At 40.4% G+C, this 27,451-nt stretch overlaps 2 protein-coding genes and 1 long non-coding RNA gene across 5 annotated transcripts in view; 1 reads left to right on the forward strand and 2 right to left on the reverse strand.

Moving 5' to 3' along the window:
• Window positions 1–9,722: 9,722 nt before the first annotated feature.
• LOC309492386 (serine/threonine-protein kinase pim-2-like) lies at window positions 9,723–13,324 on the reverse strand. Its single transcript, XM_082161340.1, has 7 exons — window positions 13,210–13,324; window positions 12,170–12,476; window positions 11,867–11,961; window positions 11,669–11,719; window positions 11,077–11,461; window positions 10,816–10,995; window positions 9,723–10,114 (listed from the first exon to the last, which is right to left on the reverse strand). The coding sequence occupies exons 4-7, from the start codon at window positions 11,702–11,704 to the stop codon at window positions 10,053–10,055; spliced, it is 663 nt and encodes a 220-aa protein (XP_082017466.1). The 5' UTR covers window positions 11,705–11,719; window positions 11,867–11,961; window positions 12,170–12,476; window positions 13,210–13,324; the 3' UTR covers window positions 9,723–10,052.
• A 2,889-nt stretch (window positions 13,325–16,213) lies between these two features.
• LOC309492394 lies at window positions 16,214–25,348 on the forward strand. Its single transcript, XR_014203528.1, has 2 exons — window positions 16,214–16,315; window positions 23,881–25,348. It is a non-coding gene; the product is annotated as an uncharacterized lncRNA (long non-coding RNA).
• The window catches only part of usp10 (ubiquitin specific peptidase 10), a 45,604-nt gene continuing 39,451 nt past the window's right edge, over window positions 21,299–27,451 (reverse strand). For all 3 annotated transcript variants that reach the window (XM_082161306.1, XM_082161304.1, XM_082161305.1), the window contains 2 exons: window positions 26,678–26,743; window positions 21,299–23,317 (listed from right to left, as the gene is read on the reverse strand). In XM_082161306.1, coding sequence (XP_082017432.1) covers window positions 23,130–23,317; window positions 26,678–26,743 — 254 coding nt within the window. In that variant the 3' untranslated portion in view covers window positions 21,299–23,129. The remainder of the gene's footprint in view (window positions 23,318–26,677; window positions 26,744–27,451) is intronic.

Genomic DNA, 27,451 nt, shown 5'->3' on the forward strand with positions numbered 1-27,451 from the left:
TTATATATATATATATATATATATATATATATATATATATATATATAAGATAATAAATACAGGTGTAATATAAATACAGGCTCTATATAAATATATATTTAAAGAAATTAATACTTTTTTTGAGCAGGGACATGGACGAGCTAGCAGGTGCTTCAGCACCCCCAAGAAAGACCAAAGCTCCCCAATAGCAACCCCAAAAATAATTTCTGGAAGCAATTACATTCAGGCTGTTTTATATGGAAGCCCTGAACCACATGGTGAAGAAAAAAAAAACTAAAACTTATCTTGTTATTTCGACATAATAAGTAATTATTTTCGACATAACATCTGTTATTTCGACATAACTCGTTATTTCGACATAATAACTCGTTATTTCAACATAATAACTCGTTATTTCAACATAATAACTTGTTATTTCAACATAATAACTTGTTATTTCAACATAATAACTCGTTATTTAGACATAATATGACATAACATTCTAATCTGCATTAAGCCACATGAAGCGTTCTTATAAGGGTTTTTTATGGGAGGAAAATGCTTGACGTGTAATTAAACACGTTAAGTGTTTTCTGGGCTCATCTGATTTGGGCTCATCTGATTCTTTTGTGCAAAGTATAGCCTACTTTATTATGATTTTAGTATCATAATGATTAATAAATGCACGCACAATTATGCGTGAACTTGATAAATGTTGCAGATATGTTTTACTATGCACAAACAATTAAATTGATCAAAAGTGACATTAAAGGCATTTGTAATGTTAAGACTTCTGTTTCAAATAAATGCTATTGTTTTAAACTGCCCTGCATATCCACCAGAGGGCACTCCTCCCGAGACCACTGTCATTCTGTCCTGGACTACACTTCCCATTACTCTCTGCCTGGAGTCATCATGCCTGATTGTTTTACCAGAGTCTCCAGCCGTCATGGATGCCATGCCAGAGTCTCCAGCCGTCATGGATGCCACGCCAGAGTCTCAAGCCGTCATGAAAGTTGCATCTGCCATGAGTCTTCTCCAGAGCCCACTCCAGCCCATAAGTCCGCTCCAAAGCTCCCACCAGCCCATGAGTCAACTCCAGAACCTGTTTCAGCCCATGAGTCCCCTTCAGAGCCCACTCCAGCCCCATGAGTCCGCTCCAGAACCTGCTTCAGCCCATGAGTCTACTCCAGAACCTGCTTCAGTCCATAAATCCACTCCAGAGCCCACTCCAGCCCCATGAGTCCGCTTCAGAACCTACTTCAGCCCATGAGTCTACTCCAGAACCTGCTTCAGTCCATAAATCCACTCCAGAGCCCACTCCAGCCCCATGAGTCCGCTCCAGAACCTGCTTCAGCCAATGAGTCTACTCCAGAGCCTGCTCCAGCCCATGACTCTACTCCAGAACCTGCTTCAGCCCATGAGTCTGCTCCAGAACCTTCTTCAGCCCATGAGTCCCCTTCAGAGCCCACTCCAGCCCATGAGTCCGCTCCACAACCTGCTTCAGCCCATGAGTCTACTCCAGAGCCTGCTCCAGCCCATGACTCTACTCCAGAACCTGCTTCAGCCCATGAGTCTGCTCCAGAACCTTCTTCAGCCCATGAGTCCCCTTCAGAGCCCACTCCAGCCAATGAGTCCGCTCCAGAACCTGCTTCAGCCCATGAGTCTGCTCCAGAGTCCACTCCACTCCATGAATCCGTTCCAAAGCCCACTCCAGCCCATGAGTCAACTCCAGATCTCGCCCCAGCCCATGAGTCCACTCCAGATCCCGCCCCAGCCCATGAGTCCGCTCCAGAACATGCTTCAGCCCATGAGTCCTCTTCAGAGCCCTCTCTAGTCCATGAGTCCGCTCCAGAACCTGCTTCAGCCCATGAGTTCACTCCAGAGCCAACTCCAGCCCATTAGTCTACTCCAGAACCTGCTTCAGCCCATGAGTCTACTCCAAAACCTGCTTCAGCCCATGAGTCTACTCCAGAACCTGCTTCAGCCCATGAGTCCCCTTCAGAGCCCACTCAAGCCCATGAGTCGGCTCCAGAACCTGCTTCAGCCCATGAGTCCACTCCAGAGCCCTCTCTAGTCCATGAGTCCGCTCCAGAACCTGCTTCAGCCCATGAGTTCACTCCAGAGCCAACTCCAGCCCATTAGTCTACTCCAGAACCTGCTTCAGCCCATGAGTCTACTCCAGAACCTGCTTCAGCCCATGAGTCCCCTTCAGAGCCCACTCAAACCCATGAGTCCACTCCAGAGCCCTCTCCAGCCCATGAGTCAGCTCCAGAACCTGCTTCAGCCCATGAGTCCACTCCAGAGCCCTCTCCAGCCCATGAGTCAGCTCCAGAACCTGCTTCAGCCCATGAGTCCACTCCAGAAACTACTTCAGTCCATAAGTTCACTCCAGAGTCCACTCCAGAGCCCGCCCCAGCCCATGAGTCCGCTCCAGAACCTGCTTCAGCCCATGAGTTCCCTTCAGAGCCCACTCGAGTCCATGAGTCCGCTCCAGAACCTGCTCCAGCCCATGAGTCTACTCCAGAACCAGCTTCGGCCCATGAGTCTGTTCCAGAACCTGCTTCAGCCCATGAGTCCACTCCAGAGCCCGCTCCAGCCCATGAGTCCGCTCCAGAACCTGCTCCAGCCCTTGAGTCCACACCACAGCCTGCTCCAGCCCATGAGTTCGTTCCAGGGCTCACTCCAGCTCAAGAGTCCCCTTCAGAGCCCACTTCTGCCCCAGACCTCTGTCCTGTGTTGGCTTTAGCCTTCATGGTTGCCACACCAGAGTCTTCAGATGTCATGGATGCCACGCCAGAGTCTTTACTTAATTCAATCTGCTCATTCACATCATTCACATGATTCTCTGTAGGGCAGAGCTGATTGGTTCCTGCTGTATCAGTAGCCAATCAGCTTGCTGCTCAACCTTCAAATACTCGGTCAGCATTTGCTGTAGCAGTTGCAATGCGCTTTCAAAAAAAACTTCCACCCTCCCCAGCTCCACCTGTATAGATTTACTACAGGTAATTCATGTACGCTATATTGTACAGCAGCAGCATGTCTTACTTGCTCACAGCAGCGTGTCGTGTATGTATTGGCAGTAGCAAGTTCTGTACTTGCTCAAAATTACATCTGGATAAATAATTGAACCATTAAATGCATGAACCATCACTGACTAATAAATTACAGTATGGCTATGTGTGTGTATGATGAAAGCAAACCTGTGCTTCTGCTCTTATTGGGTCTTTAGTTCACATCTTCAGACAATATAGTTTTATATTTTATTTGTTATATAACTTATTTGCCTTACGAAATAGGTCCAAGTGGAGCAACAAGATTACTGTTTCACTCTGTCATTACATGTTACAGATCTGTCATTAACCCTAACCCTAAATCATTCAGCAAAAAAACCCTGAAGCAACAATAGTGCATTATTGGCAACATCTATATTCTTGTCTTTACTTGTAAGCTCTAGCGTGACGTAAACATGTCAATAAAGGATATGATTTTGAAAGTCTAAAATGATACTCTGAAATGCTTTTGTCACAGAAGTCGACTACAAATCAGATGTGGCTATAAGCAAAGAAACCCGGCATGTTTGGAAAAAGCTGAGTCAGATGGATTTGCTTGATGTTTGCCCACCACCAAATATTTCACATCCTCGAATCAGGCAATATAGGGTTTAGATATTTGGCACAAGGGTGTGCAACTTTGGATCATATAAACCAGAATAGGATTAGTAACTGGCTGACAACTTCTAAATCCAAAGCATCATGAGGTTTGAAGACACCTTAACCCTATAAAGCCTTCTGTATCATATTTGATACACAAATTTTTAAGGCTTTTAGAGTATCAACATGATCAAAACTTTGCTGAAAAAATTCTTGTGCACAATCTACTACAGGGTACACCTTCTGCTGTCTGATTGATAATTTATATTTTTTAGCAAGTGAAAGGCCTTTTATATCATTCTAAAATGTCTTTTATATCATTCTAAAATGTCCACAATCAGGTCACGTCTTTTTGATTTTTTATATGGTTAGTAATATTTCAAGAAGAACACTTACTGCACTGAAGCAATTTAGGTTTACTTGATTGTACATCAAACACATCAAAATCCTTTTAAAATGTATCAAATATGATACTTCAGGCTTTTGAGAAACGTTTATTTGTTCATCTCTCATTGGATTGCATACAATTTGATTGTATGCAAAACTACAGAGCTTTGATCATAAAACTATAGCTTTTAAATATCATCTTACTAAGATATATTATTGAGACATATAGAGTGACAACTGATATTTATATGCTGATTAACATTACAAGCTATCAGAACTTCTTGGACGTATAAATATCAGTAACTGCACCAAATTGTGTATTTTTGTTCAGTTTGGGCCTCTAAATAAAATTAAGTTTTTTTTCCTCCATGAGTGAGAACTCCATATTCTCACTATATCAAACTTTAAGATCTATAAAAGGCTAATGTATCAAATATGATATTCAACAAAAAACCCATATTTTTGCCTAAATTTTTCGGACTATTATTTTATATATCAGACTTTACAGGGTTAAGATGTTATTTTCATGTAATTGCTATATATATATATAAATATAGTAATATGCAATATGTATTGGGCATTTTATTGACATTGGCATAGCGATATAGCAAAAAATCCTCATATATCAGTACAGCACAGTCAATAACTGCATTTGGTCCATCAATGTCTTGTTAATATGAAATGTTAGGACTGGCTCTAGTGATTGGTACAGTAATGCTGACCTAGCAGCCACATACTACCTTTTTCCAAACCAGACTTATTCTCTACTTTGTGTATTCAAATCCCTTTTTCTTTTATGAGAAAACTGAGCTGTGACACTCTAAAGTCCAAGCACAACAATCCCAGAACTCAGTGGTGAGAGAGGAAGCCATAATCTCAGGCTTATATAGCCGAGTTTGAGGCTCAGCCATTGACCTATTAAACATGATGTTTTTTTAATGAGGGGGGAAATACGGGGACCAGCGCATCCCATTTTGCGTCACCAGAGAAACCTTCAGTAAAAGTCAACCGTTCAAACACATTGACTGTGCTTTTTTGGCTCTCAAACGGCAAAGGGTGTCCTTGGTGGTTCCTTTTCATTGTGTTTGCACTGGCTCCTTCAGATCAAGCTGTGATTCATGGACAGCCACACATGGCAACATCACAATTGTGCATATAAAGATGTTTTATTGGCTTTCAGGAGCATAAAAACAATAACTGCGAATGATTGGTTTCTATTACGTTGACGTTTTATTCAGCAGTTTATATGTTCAGGCAAGATTTCAACAACTCCCCTAGAGAGAATTATGGTATGTTTACACGACAACGATGTATTAAAAACGGAAAAGTTTTTCCTTTACGTTTTCCACGCACAGATGACAGCGTTGTCAAAACGATCCCAATCGTTTAAAGTCGGCATGAAATCAAATTTGACAAATCTTCTTTTTATATGTAATATTGTAGTGTTTATTATAAATGATTTATCTGTGCACTTCATTATTTTTTTTAAATTCATGTACCCTTATAATCTTTAATCAAATACATTACCCTTCCCTCCCCCCTCGAAACGACCTCTCTTCTCTTTTGGTCACGTGCCATGGCGAAAGGGTGCGGCCAGAGCCGATGAGGGTGCGGCTATCGGTGTCTGTCTCGTTTCAGAAAATTTAAGAATTTTAAAATTTAGCTGCTCGTCCTCGTTTTCGTCGCCGGGCTCCTCAATAAAAAAATCCTTCATGGGAGGGTAATGGTGGGGAGTCCGGTGGAGAGAAATCCTCCACAACTGAATGTAAACTGGCATTCAAATCTGCCTCCATTTTGTTTGCAACGCCCAACCTCCAACAATCCAATCAATTCCCGAAGGACGCAATCAAGCCCCGCCCTACATTTTTTTCTAATTTCAGAAGCCGTTTCACTCGGATATACGTCACAACAAGGAAAAAATGACAATCTCAACTTCCGTTTCATGCCGACTTTAACGATTAAAATCACTGTATTCTGCTGTCAGTCCAGTAGGTGGCGATGTCACTTTGTAAAGAACACGTAATACGCATGTGCATGACGTCATTGTTTCCACAAACTCATGTTTTTGTAGTTTACATCGTTTATATACTGTCTATGGTTTACATGGAGATGATAACGTTTTTGTTTCGTTTCGGTATAGTTTTCAAAAACGTGAACTTTTGAAGCCCGTTTTCAAAAGTTTGCGTTTTCAGGCCCACAAAATGCTGTTGTTGGTGTAAACGAACAGCCAAAACGTTTTCTTGTTTTAGTTTCTGGTGTCATGTAAACGGCCCCTTAGCTTTTAGAATAGCATACTAGCACTCTATTATTTCTGCATTGAATTGTACAGTATATTGTATTTTAGTGAACATTGTACATTTACATTTTCTTTTTGCATAGAATACGTGCATGACCTAATACAATTGGCAGATCACTGGAACATTACAGTACATTTCCTAAATGAACATACAAGAACATTCATACAATGTAGCATATTACTGCTTGATACATTTTAAGATGATTATGTTTAATGTTGTTATAGCATGCATTGTGGAAAAAGAACTTTAGCATATTTTTTTACCCTTGTGCCGTGCTGAAAACCCTGACAGATGTTGTGTTCCCGTGTTGTGTATTGGATTTAATCTTTTTGCCAACTTGTTTTCTTTCAGTTAGGACAGGTTTTGTATTTCTTTTTGGATCTGTTTGATCATAGGCCTCCTTTATCTGAGCTCAATTTGTATGAGACTCTATATTATACATTTTTTGATAATATAGATTAATGATAGATTTTTAAGCAATTCTTTGTAGGCCGGTCATTTTTGATCGGGAACACCACATTTGTATAAAGGTCGAAAAAAGAATCAACAAAAATTACAAATATTCTCAAAAAATTTAGTTATACCCTGGGTGAGTAAAGTCAGTACATTTAGTGTGATAATGTAAACTAGCATTTTTGGGGAAAAGAAAATCCTCTCCGGGTCAAAATGACCCGAACACAACATGAGGGTTAAAAAAAGAAAAGAGTACTTACTATATACTTTTAAAGAATATACTTAAAGTGTGAACTGAATGTGATGTTTTCAGACACTTGATTGCATGTTAATAATTTATCGTTATATTAACTGCAGTTAGCTGAACTTGTGATTTTTTTTTAACCTATAAGCAGGACTTAATTACATCTTTATATGCAATTTCATAATTACTTATATTGTCTTTTAAATATGGTTAAAGTGTGCCGAATGTAATGACAAGCATTTATGGCAAACTAAAATATACTTTAATGTAATTTCTACTGAAACGTGTACGTCATTTGTAATGATTGATAAAATTGTAATTTAGTACATTTAAAATAAATTAACTTTTTTATATTAAATGTATATAAAATAACATTAAAATTATAATCAATTACTTTACATGTGGTTTAGTATGTTAGTCAACACATCAAAATAAGTGTACATCTTTAAAGTACTTCTGTGTAAGTGTACTTTAAAACTTCAATGTAAAACTTGTTAATTTGACATTATTACAAAGTGCACTTTTAATAGTGTACTTAAGTGTGTTAAACAGTCATTGAAGTATATCCTTTAAGTACGCTTGAGTGATCTTTCATTTCATGAATATTATATTACCCAAGTAGTAAAAAAAAATTTTTATATATATATATATAAACATTTAAGATTTGAAGAGCACAACAAGTGCAAATTCAATATGAAGAACACTTCATTTTCACAGAGCATATTTCAGTAGGCAGTATTAGCAGTCAATTCTGAGCATATTTCCACTCTGGGGTATTTATTTTCTCAAGTAACCACTAGATGGAGCTAACCTTGATTTCCACACGAAACTTCAGATTATTGCAGTTCGTGGTGATTTATAATCCTCCTTTGGCCCATGTTGATTCAATTCTGAATACCAATAATCCGTTCTGCACACAAACACTAAAGAAAAAAACTGCATTACACAAACATCCTCAGTCAGTTGTGCTGCAGGACTGCATTAGACTACATGTAATCAGTGATGGTCTGAATGTAATTCCAGTGTTTCCTCCGGCAACGATCACAGATCGCAGTCATGACCTTGACGGAGAGAAGCTTTGGTCCAGATGGCGACCGGGAGTGTGTGGAGGTCACGCTTACCTCGGCCTCATGGTCAGTTGTTTATTTGGTGAGAGCTGCAGATCCTCTATGCCCTACAATGTTTATTAGCTTCCCTTGATTTAGTGGTGCTGTTTGGAGACTCTCTCAGTGAGTAGTGAGATGAGAAGAAAACCTGCGTGATGTGAGAACACACGGCGACAGATAAATACGACCTAGGTCTCCATGAGGGCAGTGAAAATATCAAAATAGGAAGAACTACTACAGATGCATCGCACTACTAGTGGATTTAAAACTTTTTTAGCTTATTTTAATGCTTATTTTAAATAGTTTTAAGTCATCTTGAGTTCCTTCTCATTTGAGAACCACGGCACTAGATATAGAGGAGGAATAGGTGGCTGAAACCAAGGGGTTCAGTTAGCCCCTGCTGGGTAGAAGGTGTAACTACACCATTTAAATTTAGGCTACACTCAAAATTGACCATATATCCTTTAAAAAAAAATGTTTGCAAGCAACACATGATAGCAAATATGTCATTCTATTTAAATGGATCTTTATTTCTGGCTGCTTCTATTTTGGGGGCTCTTAAGGGAATAGTCCAACCAAAAATGTTGGTAACTATACAGTTTCGGTTACAATTGACTGATATTGTATGGACAAAAAGTAAAATGGAAGTCAATGGGAACCAAAACCGTTTTATCATCAACATTCTTTAAAATATATTTTATGTTCTGCAGAAGACAAACATACAGGTTTGGAATGACATCGAATTGTACCTTTAAAAGCATGAAATTGGCTCTTTTTATTTTTTACTCATGTTGCCTTTGATGATCTGGTGACTTATTTTTTTATTTGTGAAAACCATGACACTACCGTTCAAAGGTTTGGGGTAAGTAATAAATAAAAAATAATAATACTTTTATTCAGCAAGGATGCCAGCAGCCATATCACCCTGTAACCCAAGACTGGTTGCCCACTGAAGCTAAGCAGGGCTGAGCCTGGTTAGTACCTGGATGGGAGACCTCCTGAGAAAACCAGGTTGCTGCTGGAAGAGGTGTTAGTGAGGCCAGTAGGGGGTGCTCATCCTGTGGTCTGTGTGGGTCCTAACACCCCAGTGTAGTAATGGGGACACTATACTGTCAAAGAGCACCGTCCTTCGGATGAGACGTAAAACCGAGGTCCTGACTCTCTGTGGTCATTAAAAATCCCATGGCATTTCTCGTAAAGAGTAGGGGTGTAACCCCGGTGTCCTGGCCACATTCCACCCATTGGCCCTTACCAATCATGGCCTCCTAATAATCCCCTTCCATTGAACTGGCTCTATCACTCTCTCTCCTCTCTCCACCTATAGCTGGTGTGTGGTGAGCGCACTGGCGCCGTTGTACTGTGGCTGCCGTCGCATCATCCAAGTGGATGCTGCACACTGGTGGTGGTTGAGGAGAGATCCCCTGATATGATTGTAAAGCACTCTGGGTGTACAGTAGTACATATGAAAGCGCTATATAAATGCCTCATTCTATTCTTCATTCTGATGCATTAAATCAAGCAAAAGTGACAGTAAAGACCTTGATAAAAAATTGTTTTTACTTCAAACAAATGCTGTTCTTTGAACTTTCTATTCATTAAAGAATCTTGACAAAAATGTATCATGTTTCCACAAAAATATTAAGCAGCATAAAATGGTTTTCAACATTGATTAACAGAAAGATGAATAGATAAAATAAATAAATACAATTATACAAGGTTAAACATTGAACATAATCTTTGACATATATAAGACTTATGACATATATAAGGCGTTTATAGATACAGATGACTTGTCTTGACTTTTAAAACAAAGCAAATGTGGCTGTGATGACTTGTTTCCAGTCTTCGGTCTCTCATGTTCTTGCTCAGACGTGGACGGGCTCTGATCTCTCTGGTGTGGCGCTTGAGTTCCCTGTCAGGTTGGGGTTGGACTTCAGGCTTCGGGTCGAGTCTCCAGCTCAAGCCCTCCACCAAGGACAGCAAGTGTGTTCTTTCCTATCCAATACAAAGATTATATGAACAGGTCAACTCAAGAATGATTTTTCAAGAGCAGTTTTACAACAGAATTGAATTCTGTTTGCACTGATTCTGTTATTTTCCTGTTTACCATGAAGCCGCTTTGAAACACAATCTGTATTGTACAAAGCGCTATATAAATGAAGGTGACTTGACTATAACAAGAACATTACAATGAACACAAATTTGAAAATCTCACTACAAACAATCCAGAGTTGAAGACAATTGATAATAATCCTACTCTGTTACACTTCCTCACACCTGAAATCACTGATCGAGTGAATCTCCTGAACTTCTCCAATCTACAGTAGATCATTTCTAATCCACTGATGTTGTGACATCTGCTCTAAAGTGGGCCGTTTCGTTGGATCCCGGGCTAGGCACTGGCTAATCAGATCCCTGCATTCTGTACAAATGTTAATAAGGAGAAAGCTGGTTAGTCATGTGACTTGGAATCTATGAAAACAGCATCTAAAACGTGATTAATATAATGTAAAATGTTCCTTATCTTTAACTGTATATTTTCAGAGCCTTTACTGTGTGTGTGTGTGTGTGTGTGTGTGTGTGTGTGTGTGTGTGTGTGTGTGTGTGTGTGTGTGTGTGTGTGTGTGTGTGTGTGTGTGTGTGTGTGTGTGTGTGTGTGTGTGTGTGTGTGTGTGTGTGTGTGTGTGTGTGTTCACCTCTGGATAAGTTGGAATTCTGAAATGTAACTTTGGCTTCTATGATTTCTGTTCTACTGCAAAAAGGACGGGATGCTTTCACCATCTCATAAAACATCACTCCTAGAGCCCAGACATTTGCTGGGATGGCGTGGAATCTGGGTTCTGTGAAGACTTCAGGTGGGCAGTGATCCTGTATTCCTGTAAGACATTTGCACATTGTTGAGCTTTTTTTCTTAAAGCGTCACTACGTTCAGGTTTCCACACTCCCAAAATGCTCACCAACGTATACGTCGCTCTCGTAGCGCTCACTACTGAATAGCTGACCGCAGCCAAAGTCTATCAGCTTGAGGTCTAACGAGTTTCTCTTGAACAGGAAATTCTGCGCTTGAATGTCATTATGATAAACGCCATGCTCGATGCAGTGATGAACTGCCAGCACAGCCTGTCGCATGAAGACCCGTGCTACAGTTTCACGCACTTCAGGATTAAAACGAGTGATGAAGTCCGGCAAGCTCTCGCAGGGTTCGGGTAACTCCATGATGAGAGTGAATTTGCGAGGGTGTTCAAACCACTCGTAAAGTTGTATGACGTAGGGGCTTATGGGTTCTCGCCTCATCATTAGCAGCAGCGCCACTTCTGTAACGAGAGGTTCAGGATGTCCAGGCTAGAGAAAAGCAGTAGACAGAAGGTTAGCTGGCTAAAAATCAAGAGAGTTCAAAAGAGCCCTTAAAAGAGCTCAAAGTTTTTTCTTTTGTGCCTCTAGGCTTATTTGTCAATCACATTTACACCTAGTGCTTCCTATTTAGGTGTATTAACTACAGCAATCTGCACTTAAACAACTAAATACATATTCAGGTTTTGGCCGACTTACAATATCAAGATAAAGAAAGTTGTCAAACTTGCGCATCCGCTTGATGGCAACCTAAAAAAATAAATAAATAAAAAACAGTTTCAGTAACAGTATTCAAGCATCTGACCTTGCACTAAGTATTAAACCATCTGTAAATTGTTTTGAATATGTTTTGATGCACACAAAAGCAAAATGTTTGTACAATTCGGAAAGATTTACCTTTTTGCCATCAAATTTGCGTGTTCACCTGTACACACTGCCAAACGCTCCACGTCCAATCATCTCTCCCGCTTTATAGAGAGACTCAAAGGACTCTGAAAAACAAACAGAAAAATATGAGAAATATATATGAGATTGTTTTATTTAAAAAATATCAGTCCTGGTTGTGCCGAGAAAATAATATTAATATGGGGAAAATAATATGAATATTCTCTGAAAACAAGCCTTAAGATATTTTTAGTGGAAAACAAGACGGCAATACTGTTTAAAATAATGTCGGAGAAATAAGGACTGGCGATTTACCATTATTTGGCTCGACGTCGGACAGATCTGGTGCAGGTGATGATGGATCAGGATCAGGTGATGATGGATCAGGATCAGGTGATGATGGATCAGGATCAGGTGATGATGGATCAGGATCAGGTGATGATGGATCAGGATCAGGTGATGATGGATCAGGATCAGGCTCTGGCTCCAGATCTGCTGGAGGGACAAAAGGCTCCACAACATCCACAGCACAACTGTGGCAACAGCAGCAGAAAAAACCCTTCAGTCTTCCACACCCCGTAGAGGAAACGACCAATTCTTTTCCTCTTCCTTGTAGGTTTTTCTGAAATGAAGAGAAACATCTTTGATGTTAAATTAATGATATCATGACATAACTGACATTTAACTGTTAAATTCTTATCTGTAATGTTACAAATCCAAAGTAATGGAATTATATCCAAGCTACCCACCTGACTTCTCCCAAATGCCTCCATAAATGTCCCAAAATCATATTTCACAATATTAATAGTCCTTTTATTTCACAGTTTTTATTTATCACATAAGCGACTCAGTAATCCTCGGCACGACGGCCATTTGGACAATTTTGTGAGTATTTGACAATTCAAGTGCAATGAGTCAGAAATATAATTCTATTGGGGATGGAATGCTGTCTGAGAATCGTCTTTCTGTGCGCGTGTTTCTGGTGCATGTATAAATAACGTTTTTTAATAAAGTTAAGCAATCATTATTTCTAAATGTTCCCTGAACGTTCATAACGTCCAGTTTTTTCAATGTTTCAAAAATGTTTTTTCTTGGTTAAAGGAACATTATATTTTATAATTTTGCATTATGGGAACGTTACTTTTGAATGTTCTCTTAATGCTCTGAAAATTTTCCAATTCAAATATAAAAAATAAATAAATAAATAAAAATCAAAGAAAGTTTCAGCAAAATTCAGCTGAACAACAGTAAATGTGACCGGACATTAACATGCTAAAAACTTGAAGCAGTTATGCATGAAATAGCAAAATCTCTATCTGTACACTTTACACTGCCCAGTCTTATTTCAGTCTCACCTGTTGAGCTCTTGTTCACAGGAGAAGCCTCCATGGCACCCTGAGCAGTTCGGCCACTTGAAGTCTCTGTTGGCTCGACAGGAACTTGACCCGGCAGTGGATGGCACCGCCACCCTTTCATGCTGTCGGAACAGGACAAACCGCAGCCGCTGCCGCTGTCCTGTTCGCTTCGGCTCTCCGAAATATCACCACTCCACACTGCCTCTTATAATTATTTTTGTACACAGGTTATACTAGTCTCATTATTGTACAGTTATGTTTTAGACAGACTCTACTGTCTGACTTTACTGACATTAATGTGAAGAGGGGGAGAAAACAAGAAAGCTAAACTCTTAGTGCAGCCAACTTTATGGATATAAGAACTCTTTACAAGATATCTAGTTTAATCAAAAAGCATATGTAATTTATTGAAATCATGAAACTATTCATGAAACAACAATTTATTAACATTAAAAGAAAAAAGAACCATTATTAATAATTGAGCACCAATAATAATTCACAATAAATGAGCACGAAATCTGCATTTTACAATGATTTCTGAAGGCTCATGTGACATGGCCAGGTGATGAGCGATGCCTGGTTTCCTCCAGACATGATGCTCACCATTCAGGCCAAAGATTTCAATCTTTATTTCATCAGACCAGATCATTTTGTTTCTCATGGTCTGAGAGTCCTTCAGGTGCCTTTTGGCTAACTCCAGACGGGCTGTCATGTGCCTTTTACTGAGGAGTGGCTTCCGTCTGGCCACCACCATACAGGCCTGATTGGTGGAGCGCTGCAGAGATGGTTGTTCTTCTGGAAGGTTCTTCTCTCTCCACAGAGAAACGCTGGAACTCTGTCAGAGTGACCATCGGGTTCTTGGTCACCTCCCAGACTAAGGCCCTTCTCCTCCGATCGCTCAGTTTGGCCGGGCGGCCAGCTCTAGGAAGAGTCCTTGTGTTTCCAAACTTCTTCCATTTATGGATGATGGAGGTCACTGTGCTCATTGGGACCTTCAATGCTGCAGACATTTTTCTGTACCCTTCCCCAGATCTGTGCCTCGATACAATCTTGTGTCGGAGGTCTACAGACAATTCCTTGGACTTCATGCTCTGACATGCACTGTTAAAGGGATATTTCACCACTGGAAAGATGAATGTCTATTTAAATTGGGTCGTAGAAATGTGAAACTGAAAAGACAGCGTTTTATCATGAGATCCCCCTATGGGCAGGGTGAAAACATGCGGAACGAGCTCCTACTACTGGCTGTAGTCTCTCGCCTCTAGCCAAAAAAGCCTGTGATGACACTAAATTAAGATTTTTGCGCCATCCAAGTTTTTTTTCTAGACACACAATACAGAAATCTCTCGTCTCAGGGGGACATGAGGGAGGGAAGCACGGTCATTCGAAAATACTACCGGGTTTCTACTGATACAAAGCTTAATGCTAATCGGTGAAGTATCCCTTTTACTGTGGGACCTTATATAGACAGGTGTGTGCCTTTCCAAATCATGTCCAATCAACTAACTCCAATCAAGTTGTAGAAACATCTCAAGGATGATCAGTGGAAACAGGATGCACCTGAGCTCGATTTTGAGTGTCATGGCAATGGCTGTGAATACTTATGTACATGTGATTTTTTATTTTGACACTTTTTTATTTTGAATAAATTTGCAAAGATTTCAAACAAACTTCTTTCACATTGTCATTATGGGGTATTATTCGTAGAATTTTGAGGAAAATAATTAATTTAATCCATTTTGGAATAAGGAGCAAAATAACAAAATGTGGAAAAAGTGAAGCGCTGTGAATACTTTCCAGATGCACTGTATGTATGTGTGTATATATCTCAAATTAAAAAGAAAACTGAAACAAAACTAAAAGGTAATTGAAAATATGAATAAATATAATAGTTCATAAATAATAATAATAATAATAATAATAATAAAGTAACACTGCACGAAACAAAATCCCACATGAAGGCAAGTAAATGAATGACAGGATTTTAATTTAAGTAAATTATTCCTTTCAAGAGATTCCTCTTATGAACACCTAGAAAAAAAAAAGTCATTCTTTCTTTGGCATTTCTCATAGCTCAGCAATAACTTGACCACGAAGAAAGAAGAAACCACTTAGAATGGTGTTTCCAGTGAAACAGTACATTAAATACATAATGTTCATTTCAAACCGGCGTCCTAACGCCTACTACCGGAGCACTGTGCCAGGATCCACACTGTAACACGGCCATTAGAAACAATTTGTCTGTTTTGAATATGCTGTTCTCCTTGGGCTGAGGCACATGTTTGAGATTCCTGCGCACTCCAGACTCAATGCCTGCAGTTTGTTTGAGTGAGCCGGATTCAGTGCCAACGCTGGATGGGGAAAGAGGGAACTGCTCCATGTCAAATGTTAATTATGGGATGGACAGCAGCACCAAGACAATTTATTGATGTAAGAACATGTAAAAGATCTTTCCTCTTTACTAAACAGAATTCCTTTAAGGTCTGTTCAAGCAGCCAAGACAATCATGAAGTAATACTACATCATTATAAGAGCCCGCAATCAGAGCCCAATGTATAACTGTGATGGTGGGTATTCAAGTTACAAATCAGCAACAGCTTTAAAGACCCCAATGAAATCAGAGTTTTGTGGCTTTTAGTCCACGTGTTAGCTTTCAGCTAACCTTTTTTTTTTTTTTTTTTTTATCCATCCAAGGCCTTGTTTACACCTGGTATTAAGATGCGTTTTGGTAAATCGGATCACAAGTAGACGAGGGAGACACGTAACTGTTTACACCTGGTGTTTTAATACGTCTCTTTTGTCCACTTGCAACTACTTCTGTCCTGATTTCTGCGAGGGGAGGGTTTATGCATGTTTTTTGGGGGGGGGGTTTTCAGATCTTTCGATCTAATGAAAATAAGGCGGCGCAATTTACATATGACCGGAGATGACTGAAAAACATACGGAGAGCATCAGCTTTCGTTTCTTCTCCGAACGCTGAGTGTGTGTTAAAGGCCAATTTATACTTCTGCGTCGAGTGAACGCCGTAGTGTACGTCGTAGGCTACGCACGTAGGCGACGCCGTCGTGAGCATTTATACTTCTGCGAATGTCTGTGTTGCTCTGCAGTTACACAGCCGAAACGCTAGTTGGCGCGGGTGGGTTTTAATGTTCCACTGTGTTTACATTCCTCGCGGCTGTTTTGAGTTTAGGTTTCTACGAGCAATGGCGACTGAAGGACAGGAGTCATACAGATGGCTGTATTTCCGCACTTCTTCAAGCAATCTCTCGGTCACTTGGTCTATTTCCATGGCTCTTCACTGATCTTCGGAATTTAAAAATGGCGGGCGGGCGGTGCAGAGTGCAGAAGATCATTCCGGAAATGCGTAGGAGGAAACGCGATGCTATCCAGCCGACCAATCACAGATCTTGCGGTCCGCGTCGCCGCGACACGTAGTTACATTTTTGAGGAGGTGCGCGTCAGGGTACGGCGAAGGGTACGACGTATGGTACACGTCAATGCGTATGCTACGCCGTACCTTCTACGCGAACCCGACGCAGAAGTATAAATTGGCCTTTAAAAATCAGGAATGGTGAGAGAACATTGCGCTTGGTACATTTTTCGTCTTCAAACAAAACTTGGGTCTCCAGCCGACAAAGTTTAAATCACGTCTGGCTAGCGCGCTTCCCATAACATTTACGCGCTAAGTTCAGTAGACGGAGAGCAGGCCGTCTTATGTGGCTGTTTGAACACATTCGATCACACAAGCATGTACACTACGAAAGCAATCCGGCCAATGCAGGTTTTTTTTACTACCTCTGTAGACCCCGTTTACACCTGTATTTAGCGTCGTCTACTTGTGATCCGATCAACCAAATCACATGTTAATACCAGGTATAAAAAAAATACATGTTTTTAACATGATGCTGGAAATAAATCAGCTATACCATCACAGGTATAAATTACATTTTAAAAAATATTCAAATGGAAAACAACTATCTCAAATTGTAATACTATTTCACAATATTACCATTTTTACTGTATATTTGATCAAATAAATGGAGCCTTGGTGAGAAAAAGAGACCAAGATTTTCAAAAACAATTACCAACCCGTAAGTTTTGAACAGGAGTGTGTTTGCATATTTTATCAAATGTTTATAATAAATAAAACATAAAATGTGTAATTACTATATAATACTGAACTAGATACAAATCAGTTATTTTTAGGAAATGTATTATTAATTTAAGATATAAATCAGTTAAGATGTTTTGCAAAATTGTATTATAATTGTATTGTAACTAATGAATTTTGTATAGGCCTATGTGTATATATATATACACTGCTCAAAAAAATAAAGGGAACACTTTTTAATCAGAGAATATCATCAAGTCAGTTAAACTCCTGGGATATTGATCTGGTCAGTTAAGTAACAGAGGGGGTTGGTAATCAGTTTCAGCTGCTTTAGTGTTAATGACATTAACAGCAGGTCCACTAGATGGGCAACAGTGAGACAACCCCCAAAACAGGAATGGTTTTACAGGTGGAGGCCACTGAAATTTTTTTCCCTACTCATCTTTTCGGACTGTTTTTCACCAGTTTTGCATTTGGCTAGGGTCAGTGTCACTACTGGTAGCATGAGGCGATACCTGGACCCTACAGAGGTTGCGCAGGCAGTCCAGCTCCTTCAGGATGGCTCATCAATACGTGCCATTGCCAGAAGGTTTGCTGTGTCTCCCAGCACAGTCTCAAGAGCATGGAGGAGATTCCAGGAAGACAGACAGCTACTCTAGGAGAGCTGGACAGGGCCGTAGAAGGTCCTTAACCCATCAGCAGGACCGGTATCTGCTCCTTTGTGCGAGGAGGAACATGATGAGCACTGCCAGAGCCCTACAAAATGACCTCCAGCAGGCCACTGGTGTGAATGTCTCTGACCAAACAATCAGAAACAGACTTCATGAGGGTGGCCTGAGGGCCCGACGTCCTCTAGTGGGCCCCGTGCTCACTGCCCAGCACCAGGGAGCTCGATTGGCATTTCCCATTGAACACCAGAATTGGCAGGTCCGCCACTGGTGCCCTGTGGTTTTCACAAATGAGAGCAGGTTCACCCTGACCATGTGACAGACAGGAAAGGGTCTGGAGAAGCCGTGGAGAATGTTATGCTGCCTGTAACATCGTTCAGCATGACCGGTTTGGTGGTGGGTCAGTGATGGTCTGGGGAGGCATATCCATGGAGGGATGCATAGACCTCTGCAGGCTAGACAATGGCACCCTGACTGCCATTAGGTATCGGGATGAAATCCTTGGATCCATTGTCAGACCCTATGCTGGTGCAGTGGGTCCTGGGTTCCTCCTGGTGCACAACAATGCCCGGCCTCATGTGGCGAGAGCATGCAGGCAGTTCCTGGAGGATGAAGGAATGATACCATTGAAGGGCCACCACGCTCACCTGACCTACATCCAATAGAACACCTCTGGGACATTGTGTTTCGGTCCATCTGACATCACCTGGTTGCACCTCAGACTGTCCAGGAGCTCAGTGATGCGCTGGTCCAGATCTGGGAGGAAATACCCCAGGACACCATCCGTCGTCTCATTAGGAGTATGCCCCGACGTTGTCAGGCATGCATACAAGCACATGGGGGCCATACAAACTACTGAGTACCATTTTGAGTTGCTGCAATGAAATTTCAGCAAAATTGACAAGCCTGCTACATCATTTTTTCACTTAGATTTCCGGGGTGTCTTTGAATTCAATCCTCTGTAGGTTGATCATTTTCATTTCCATCAAACGATGTGGCATCCTTTCGTTCATAACACATTACCCAGTCCATATTAGTATAGATATCCAGCATCACATTTTTCCCCATTGAGATCTGATGTGTTTTCAAAGTGTTCCTTTAATTTTTTTGAGCAGTATATATATATATATATATATATATATATATATATATATATATATATATATATATATATATATATATATATATATGTCTCACAGCCCCCATACCGAATCTTAAACTGTATTATAACATTAACAAAAGAAAATAACATTTGATTACATGTGTGTGAGCAACAACCAAACCTGTGTGGAGAACCATGGATGGGAAGCTCTTTCGGCCTCCTAAATGATGAGACAGCCTTTAAGTCAAACAGTGAGGCCACGTATCCCAGAAACCGCACACTGGACCCGCAGGCAGCCAACTGAGCCACAAGAGCATGCAGAACGGTCAGACTGAGAACATAACTATGGCAGAAATGTTGAACAACACACAAAAAGAAAAGAAATTTTGAAATTCAACCTACTTTGGTTAGTAGGTTAATGCATGCTAAGGAGAATAGCAAGGATCAGTTTCTCTTTATTTTTATTGTTTGCTTGTGGTTACTCTGTACATTCCTCAGGAGAGGGGTGACATGTCGTGGAAAAGACTGTTGTTTGAACTGCCCCATTCAAAAGGCCTCAGATATATCTGCTATAGAAATAAAGCTTTGCCACTATTTATTTTTTATTTGAATGGTTGACAAAAAAAAAAAAAAAAAAAAAAAAGGCTGAAGGTCAAGGATGAGACAGCATTTAGTTTGTATTTAGCTCAATTTGCCAATGCATCAAGATCTCAGAAGACAAGGGTTAGGAAGCACAAACTGAAAAGACAAACATCATTTGAACTATACACTAGGACTTTCCCTGACCGACATACTGAAAGAAGAGAAAGAAACTGTCTCAAGGCATGAACTTTTACATGAAACCAGATTTCCACCTTGAAACAGACAAGAGAAACAAACAAGACACGATGAGCGAGTGAGTGAATCAAATATGACTTAACAGACTTCAACACAATTTAACCAACACACGTGTCGCACTCCAACAGCTTGAGGCGGTCAGGATGCAACAAAGCGAACGATGCAAATTGATTTGTTCTTTGTGTCAAAAAGTAGCGCAAACACACCAGAAATGGAACAGGGCATCAGTTAACTGTCAGAAATGTGTCGTGTCACTTCGCGCCGCATCCAGTACACAGCATCTCTGTTTATAATGGTTTCTATTTGCTTTTGCTGTGTCGCTCGCATCTCGTGTAGTGTGTCAGGAAAAGTGGTTTCCAAAAGCTCCTCCTGACGATGAGTCAGCTGAAATCAAGTCAAGTTCTTGAATGGTGCACAAGACGACATCCAAGTTTGGGAAATTGGGGGGGAAAAAAACTTAAATCGTACATTTTTATCTTCCAGCAATCATGAGGCAACAGTATCTGTTTATACAAGTTCTGTATCCTTTGGTTTTTCTTGGGGATGCATTCCTTGTGTCCTTCTGCAGATTCAAATAAACCAAATTCAAGAAGTTCATAGGGACACATGGTAAAACATGACTTGGCAACTGTAATCACGCAGTTGAAAAATGCCAACCTCTTATGTACACAATTAAATCCCAAAAACTGTAAATGAAATGACCAGAGACTGGGATTACATGCATTTGAATGAAGATTCTGACTGCAGGGATAAAATAAGCTCGTTCAGCTGGATGTGAAATTCACACACTGCATTTCTAGAGTGGAAAGATGAGTTCACACCAGCCTAACCTGTGGTCAGAGGCAGGAGTGTGTGAAGAGCTCATCTCAAAGGATCTGTTCCTGGAAGCGACGTGTTCACTTTCAACAATCGCCAACAACAAAGTGCATTTGTGGGGGCTGTCATGCACCTGATCGCTTGTGTAAAAAGTTTGGATATAACAAGTGGTAAGCCTGAAACATTCCCGGAATTTTTTTTTTGTTATTAGAGGCATATTCAGAAACAGGGTAATGAACAAGCCAACAAAGAATGTGTGCAGAGATTTTCAAACACTCATTCAAACCACTTTTATTTTACAATTTAACTCATTTGATGATTCTTTCAGCGACCAACAAAAGTTTGTAATACTCTCCGCTCAATTTACATCAGCTTTCCCTGCAAAAATCAGTGCAGAATATGCAAAAGGTCTGCATATCCTGCCTGGGACTAAGCAAATAGAGCAATTTTACTAGTAGTTATTAAATGCATAAAAATGTTCATGTCAGTGGTACTTTTATTTTGTGGAGAACAGAATTTAAGTTGACAAAGCAAAAAAGTCCAAATGAAATAAGGTCGAGCATAGTACTTGTATAACTTTATTCATTGTTGTGCTTTAACCTTGGGTAATTTCCTTTCAAAATATCAATTTAAATGGAACAGAAATTGTATGCAAATGGGGAATGAAGCAAAAAAAAAAAAAAAACTCAAAATTCAACTAAATACAATCAGGTGTAATATTGATGATGCAAGGTCTCTGAAACAGATGCAAACATGATTTGTTGTTTGTGCACATCTACTGTTGCACTTCAGGCTTCATCAGGCAGAGCTGATCTCACCTCGTAGCAACAAAGCGAATTAACTGCAGTAAGAGACACTTCTTGCTACCCATTCTGAGATGATATCCTCAGAACTGCATACGGAGCCTCAACATGCATATCCCAGGCTGACTGCTCCGAGCGGGCTAACATACAGAATGAGATGCAAACCAGATGTATCTCAACACAGCTCCCTCTCAAACTTGGCAGGAGTGGCTCAGTACTTGCTGCTCTACTGACATCAAAAGGCAGTCAGTGGACAGTGGATACACTATTCATATGATACAGAAAAAGATCAAACAGAACTAATGAAGGATGCCGAGAGGGGGACAAAAATAAATGCGAGTCAATGTTCATGATGGAGTCTCGGACATCATTTGTATCTCGCCAGCATGAATGTGTGAAACTACACAAAGCCTAAAGAACAAGAGCAATTCCCCCAGGGAGCTGATCAAGGTAACCGCCGACCCAGAGTCAAATTTTTGTGTTTTTTAATACTTTTAAAACTTAAATATCTGCAAGAAATGTGCAAACGATGCACATCCGCATTTTAATCGACCAGTTTTATATTTTAACGTGCACAAAGCTTTTGTAATCATTTATATCCTAAAGCGCATTAAAACTGTAAGATAGTCATTCTAATCCTACACCCAAAAATCACACTGAAGGTCAAACAAAGCCAATTTTAGTTTTTTTTTCTTTTCTTGTTTTGCTTTTTACCATTTCAGCACACTGCAGCACCTTCCCGCTATCTTGTTTTTTTCTCCCCATGACTCGAGTGGAATCTGAAGCATCAGGATTGAGAGAGAAATGGGGGAGAGAAGAGGTTGTTGTGGTGGTGGTAGTGGTGGAGTTGAGTGTCTTGCTTGTCGACAAACTCCTACATTGAGATCTACACAAATTTTGGTAGCTTGCTGGTGTAGGGCCACTTTGATGCTCTAGTCAAGAATTTAACCGGCTCCACTTAACTGCTGCAAATTAGGCTGACAACTCTCCTTGCTAAAAGGCAAAACACTTCATATTTTTTTCTATGCCATTTTAAAAAAGTAGATTAAACAAAACAAAAAGAAAAACAAAAAAAGAACGATTTTCTCCAGCAGTCCATCAGCCTCGACTGGTTTGAGTTCTTTCCGCGGGGATCCACTCTGGCCAGACAAGATGAGGCTGTGAACATAAGCAGTGATTCAGGTCTGTTTCTCCGAACTGGAGCGCTCTGCAGTGCTAACATTTCTCCCCTCAACTTCTCCAGACCCAAGCAAGGCCGTGTGCAAAGGGGGGAAAACACTATTACAGGAAAGTCTTTAGATACGTCTCATGTCTTTTCCTCTTCCAAAAAAGAAAGAAAGAAAAAGTTGGAAAAGCTGGCTCTCTGGAATAGCAGGGTTAAAGGAAGGGAGGACAATCGTGAAGTTGGGCAGTGTTCCTGTCGAGACACATGTTTTTTTTTGTGTGTGTGTGTGTGTGTGTGTGTGTGTGTGTGTGTGTGTGTGTGAGTGAGTGAGAGAGAGATTGTGTGGATGTCTGCATGTAAACGTATGTTTGAATGTACGTGTGCGCGCGCGCATGTGTGTGTTGTACGAGTATGGTTTCTACAGCAGGTCCAGACGCCGGTAGTACAGCAGGTAGGCAGTGCGCTCTGCAGTCTGCTTCACCACCTGATGCTGATTGATGATCTTCACCGCCTGGTCATCAATGCGCAGCCAGCCGTTCAGACCGATGTGGAAGACATCTGTAGTGTAGTGGCCACCAGTGGCACTGTTCCCATGGTGATAGACGACTGCGGGAAGATACAAAGGATTTAGCATGTACAACATTCATTTCCATTCAAATTTCCAGGGCTGGGCAAAATGTGTCAAACCTAAGACTTTGCTGCCCCTTTTATACCATGGTAGACATTTTTGTGGAGCTAAGTGAAAATTCAGTGGTGGATGCGTCCAAAACATGAGGCAGAAATATATGGCGTTTAACCATTTACAGAAGTCAAACAATGTCATAACCTCCAGCATTTCAACTGGTGTGCATATATTGGCTTTGTATAATAAAATCATATTGAATTGCAACCTAGGGTCTTTTTGTTAATCTACCCGAGGCAAACTTTCATTTAAAAGCATAATTAGGATGGAAACACCACTTTTGAGTTTGACCGTATTTTCGTTTTCGTTTTTTTAAAACAGTAAGAAGGCTCGACAACATGAAACTTTGCTTGAAGTATCACCAGGGGCTCTACACATGAACTCGAGTATTGAGAACATTGTGTACACAAAGTTTACTAAAAAGAAAGATTTTGAACAACTCACTGTAGCTGTTGTTGTTTCCGTCCACCAGCATTTTGTCAGTCAGTCTCCGAATGAGTTTAGGTTTCTACGAGCAATGGCGACTGAAGGAGTCATACAGATGGCTGTATTTCCGCACTTCTTCAAGCAATCTCGGTCACTTGGTCTATTTCCATGGCTCTTCACTGATCTTCGGAATTTAAAAATGGCGGGCGGGCGGTGCAGAGTGCAGAAGATCATTCCGGAAATGCATAGGAGGAAACGCGATGCTATCCAGCCGACCAATCACAGATCTTGCGGTCCGCGTCGCGTAGTTACATTTTTGAGGAGGTGCGCGTCAGGGTACGGCGAAGGGTACGACGTATGGTACACGTCAATGCGTATGCTACGCCGTACCTTCTACGCGCACCCGACGCAGAAGTATAAATTGGCCTTTAGTTCCAAATAAATTCCCGGATAATTAGTTTTTTCGTTAGTGAAAATCAATATTGACCTTGTATTTGAAAAAGGATCCTCATAAGAAACAATACTAAAATTCAGAGTCAGTTTATTCACATTCGGAGATCGACTATTTTTGACTGACAACATGCCGGCGGACAGAGTTTACTAAAAAGAAAGATTTTGAACAACTCACTGTAGCTGTGTACACAATGTTCTCAATGCCCGAGTTCATGTGTAGAGCCCCTGGTGATAGTTCAAGCAAAGTTTCATGTGTCGAGCCGCCTTAGTGTTTTAAAAATAGCGATTTTGATGCTTTCATAGTCGTGCCCCTAGCACTCCCATTCAAAAGGCAATTTGATCGAAAACAAAAATAGGGTCAAACTTAAAAGTGGTGTTTCCATCCTAATTATGCTTTTAAACTAAAGTTTGCCTCGGGTAGATTGACAAAAAGCCCCTAGGTTGCATTTTGGCGAGAGTTACGCTTTAAGACAGATTTAGATTTAAACCTCTACATAGAAAGTAAGTAAACTACAGTCAGAACTACATGGTATCAATAGCCCTTTAACATTCATCGTACAGTAAAAGCAGTCAAATACAGTCTTGATAGGACACATGCACTTTTTTTATTGCAGTAAAGGCTTGGCTGCCAGTAAAGTTTGGTAAACTGTAAGGAAAAGTGATATATATTGTGTGCTATATCAGTGGCAATTAAAAGAAAAGTTTAGAGACAATGGCCCTCATTTATCAATCTTGCGTAGAAACGGGCGTATATGTTGGCGTAAGATTATGCTTACACTCCTCTCATCGCCTGATTTATGAAGCTGTGCGTACCTTTGAAATCCAGGTGTACGCAATACCTGCCCTTGATAAATGCCGCGGCTGAAAACGATCGTCATTAGAATAACACGCCCCTATATATTCAAGTCTCCGCTTCCCCCACGCCCTCATTTTACGCCATGGACACACGGAAGACGGCAAAGAAGAGAAACTTCTTTGAGAAAGAGAAAGCGAAACCAGGGAAGTGGAAAGAAACAAAATTGATTTCTAGATTTTTATTATTAATGACACTTATTGTTATTTAGAAGAAGAATGTCGTTATTATTATTATTTGTATTATTAGGCTATTATTATTTAAAAGAAGAATGTCATTTTTATTATTTTGTCAGTCTGAATAATTTTGTTGGTCATTGAAAGCCTTTCATTACTGAAGCCAGTCCGTGCACACCTGCCGGGCCTAACCCTGGCCTAACCATCGTTTCAAAGAATAGTACAACGGCGAGCGCGTCGAGTATAAACGCCTCGTCCGTTTGGGGAGGTGCGCGCGCAGTCTGTGGAGACTCGCGCTGCGGAGCCAGGCGAAAGTATTTAACAAGGCTTGAAACGTCAGGTAAAGCGCACAGGCTCGCAACTGAAGGAATACATATGCCTACAAATCAAATGCTTTGGTAAAGTCACACAACTTAAACATTGAAGTCCATGTTGCACAAAAATAAACACTGAAGTTTATAATTAGCCTACTATGTTGTTTGTTTTTTTTTTTTTACAGTGGGTCATAATATATCATATCTTTTAGTTTGTCAGTGCGTTTTGTGGTGTTAGGAATTGTTTTTCTGCGCATTCCCGCACTCAAAACGTGCGTACACCACCTCCTGAGCTGGCGTAGGATTTGAGCGTGCCGTACGCCAACGTTCATATTGATAAATCTCAAAGTCACCGTGGTTTTGGGTGTACGCCAGGTGTACGCTGGGAATTTGGTGTACGCACTTTTGATAAATGAGGGCCAATGTCTCCATTTTCCACCCATACCAATGTTCAAACATGGGGAAAACAGTCAAAATAGAGGCTTAAGGGAAATGTATTGGTATGGCAACTGATGCTAGGGGTTACTGGAGAGGCTTTAGAAAGGAAAATAAACGCCTGACAGCAATTCACTCTTGGAGGCGGGGGGAAAAAGGTGAACATTTCCCACAAAGGAAGGCCATGTGTGTTTAAACAGGTCAGTGAGTCACGTGTGGTGGCAGTCAAAAGAGACAAGGCCTAACTAGTCAGCAATAGGAAGGTGCTAGAAGGACGGAGGTGTACGTCTTGACAGCTTGTTGGAAGCCAAAATAAGGGAAGGGAAGCCTGTCATGTAAGCTCATATAAACAGGATTAGTATCAAACTGTGGAAATGGTCCAAATGACAAATCACTGGCAAGGAAATGTTACACAACGCTGTATCCAACTTATTTTGCAATGCGGAAGCTATTTTCTGTGAATGTGGGATTGCCAATTCATTAGTGCCTATAGGTAAATAACTAGTAATAAGTGCAGCAAACAGTAAATCTACTTGCACTACAAACCAATTTGTTTTGTTTTTTATGATGACAATGCATTGAAATATGAAAGTTTGTATATAGACAAAGGAATAAAACAAAACATACCTGCAAAGAGCCTGTAGGTTCTTTGGCCTTTAAAAGTTTTGCCCCGCACCCCCGGTGACAAGAGATCTGAAAATCATGAACCATTTTAATATGCAGCATATTTACAGAAGGCCAACTTCAAATATTAAGACGATCCATTTGCTAGTTCTGAGAACCAGCATTAAAAAAAAAGAAACTCATTAAGAAAGTTAATATGGAATACTGATCTGAAAAGCGTCCAGATGGACTAACATGCAGACTGGCATTTAGTGACTGACATGTAGCCTACTTTCATAAGCAGGAAACCATTCAGAATAGTGAAGTCTTTATGCTCGCTCTTGTTTATTTTGTTCAGGTTCATATTTAGTGCGGGAACCTGGTCTCTTTGTCAGGAGCAGAATTGAGAGCACATGCAGAGTATTGCTCTCACACTATTTTCACAGAAATGATTTACCAACTTGGAACAATCCATTAAAAAAGAGGTTTGTGACGTGAAAATAAGGAAGAGAATAGACTAGACCTGCATAGTGCATGTGCACAAAATTATGAAAGCGTGTGGAGGATAGAGACTGCAAAGAAATACGAGCTGCTCTGAATGATCAAAGACCATTTCAGATGGGCATGACACAGATAGCCTATAGCTTTGTAAACAACTTACTTTTGCATAATTCCTAATATTAATACATTATATATATGATATATATACACACAGACACAAGTAATAGTTGAATACAGGTTACTAAACAGATAAAATGACAGGCAGTGGGATGCAGTTGGCAGAAAACAGGAATTTTC

This window comes from Leuciscus leuciscus (assembly GCF_965113295.1).
Source record: "Leuciscus leuciscus genome assembly, chromosome: 2".
NCBI lineage: Eukaryota > Metazoa > Chordata > Actinopteri > Cypriniformes > Leuciscidae > Leuciscus > Leuciscus leuciscus.

Excerpts from the sequence above, each read along its gene's own strand:
- LOC309492386 (XM_082161340.1), bottom strand. The coding sequence starts at position 11,704 with ATGCGCAAGTTTGACAACTTTCTTTATCTTGATATT. Across the intron at positions 11,462-11,668 it reads ACTTTCTTTATCTTGATATT|CCTGGACATCCTGAACCTCT; the intron begins GTAAGTCGGCCA and ends GCTTTTCTCTAG. Across the intron at positions 10,996-11,076 it reads CGAGAGCGACGTATACGTTG|GAATACAGGATCACTGCCCA; the intron begins GTGAGCATTTTG and ends AATGTCTTACAG.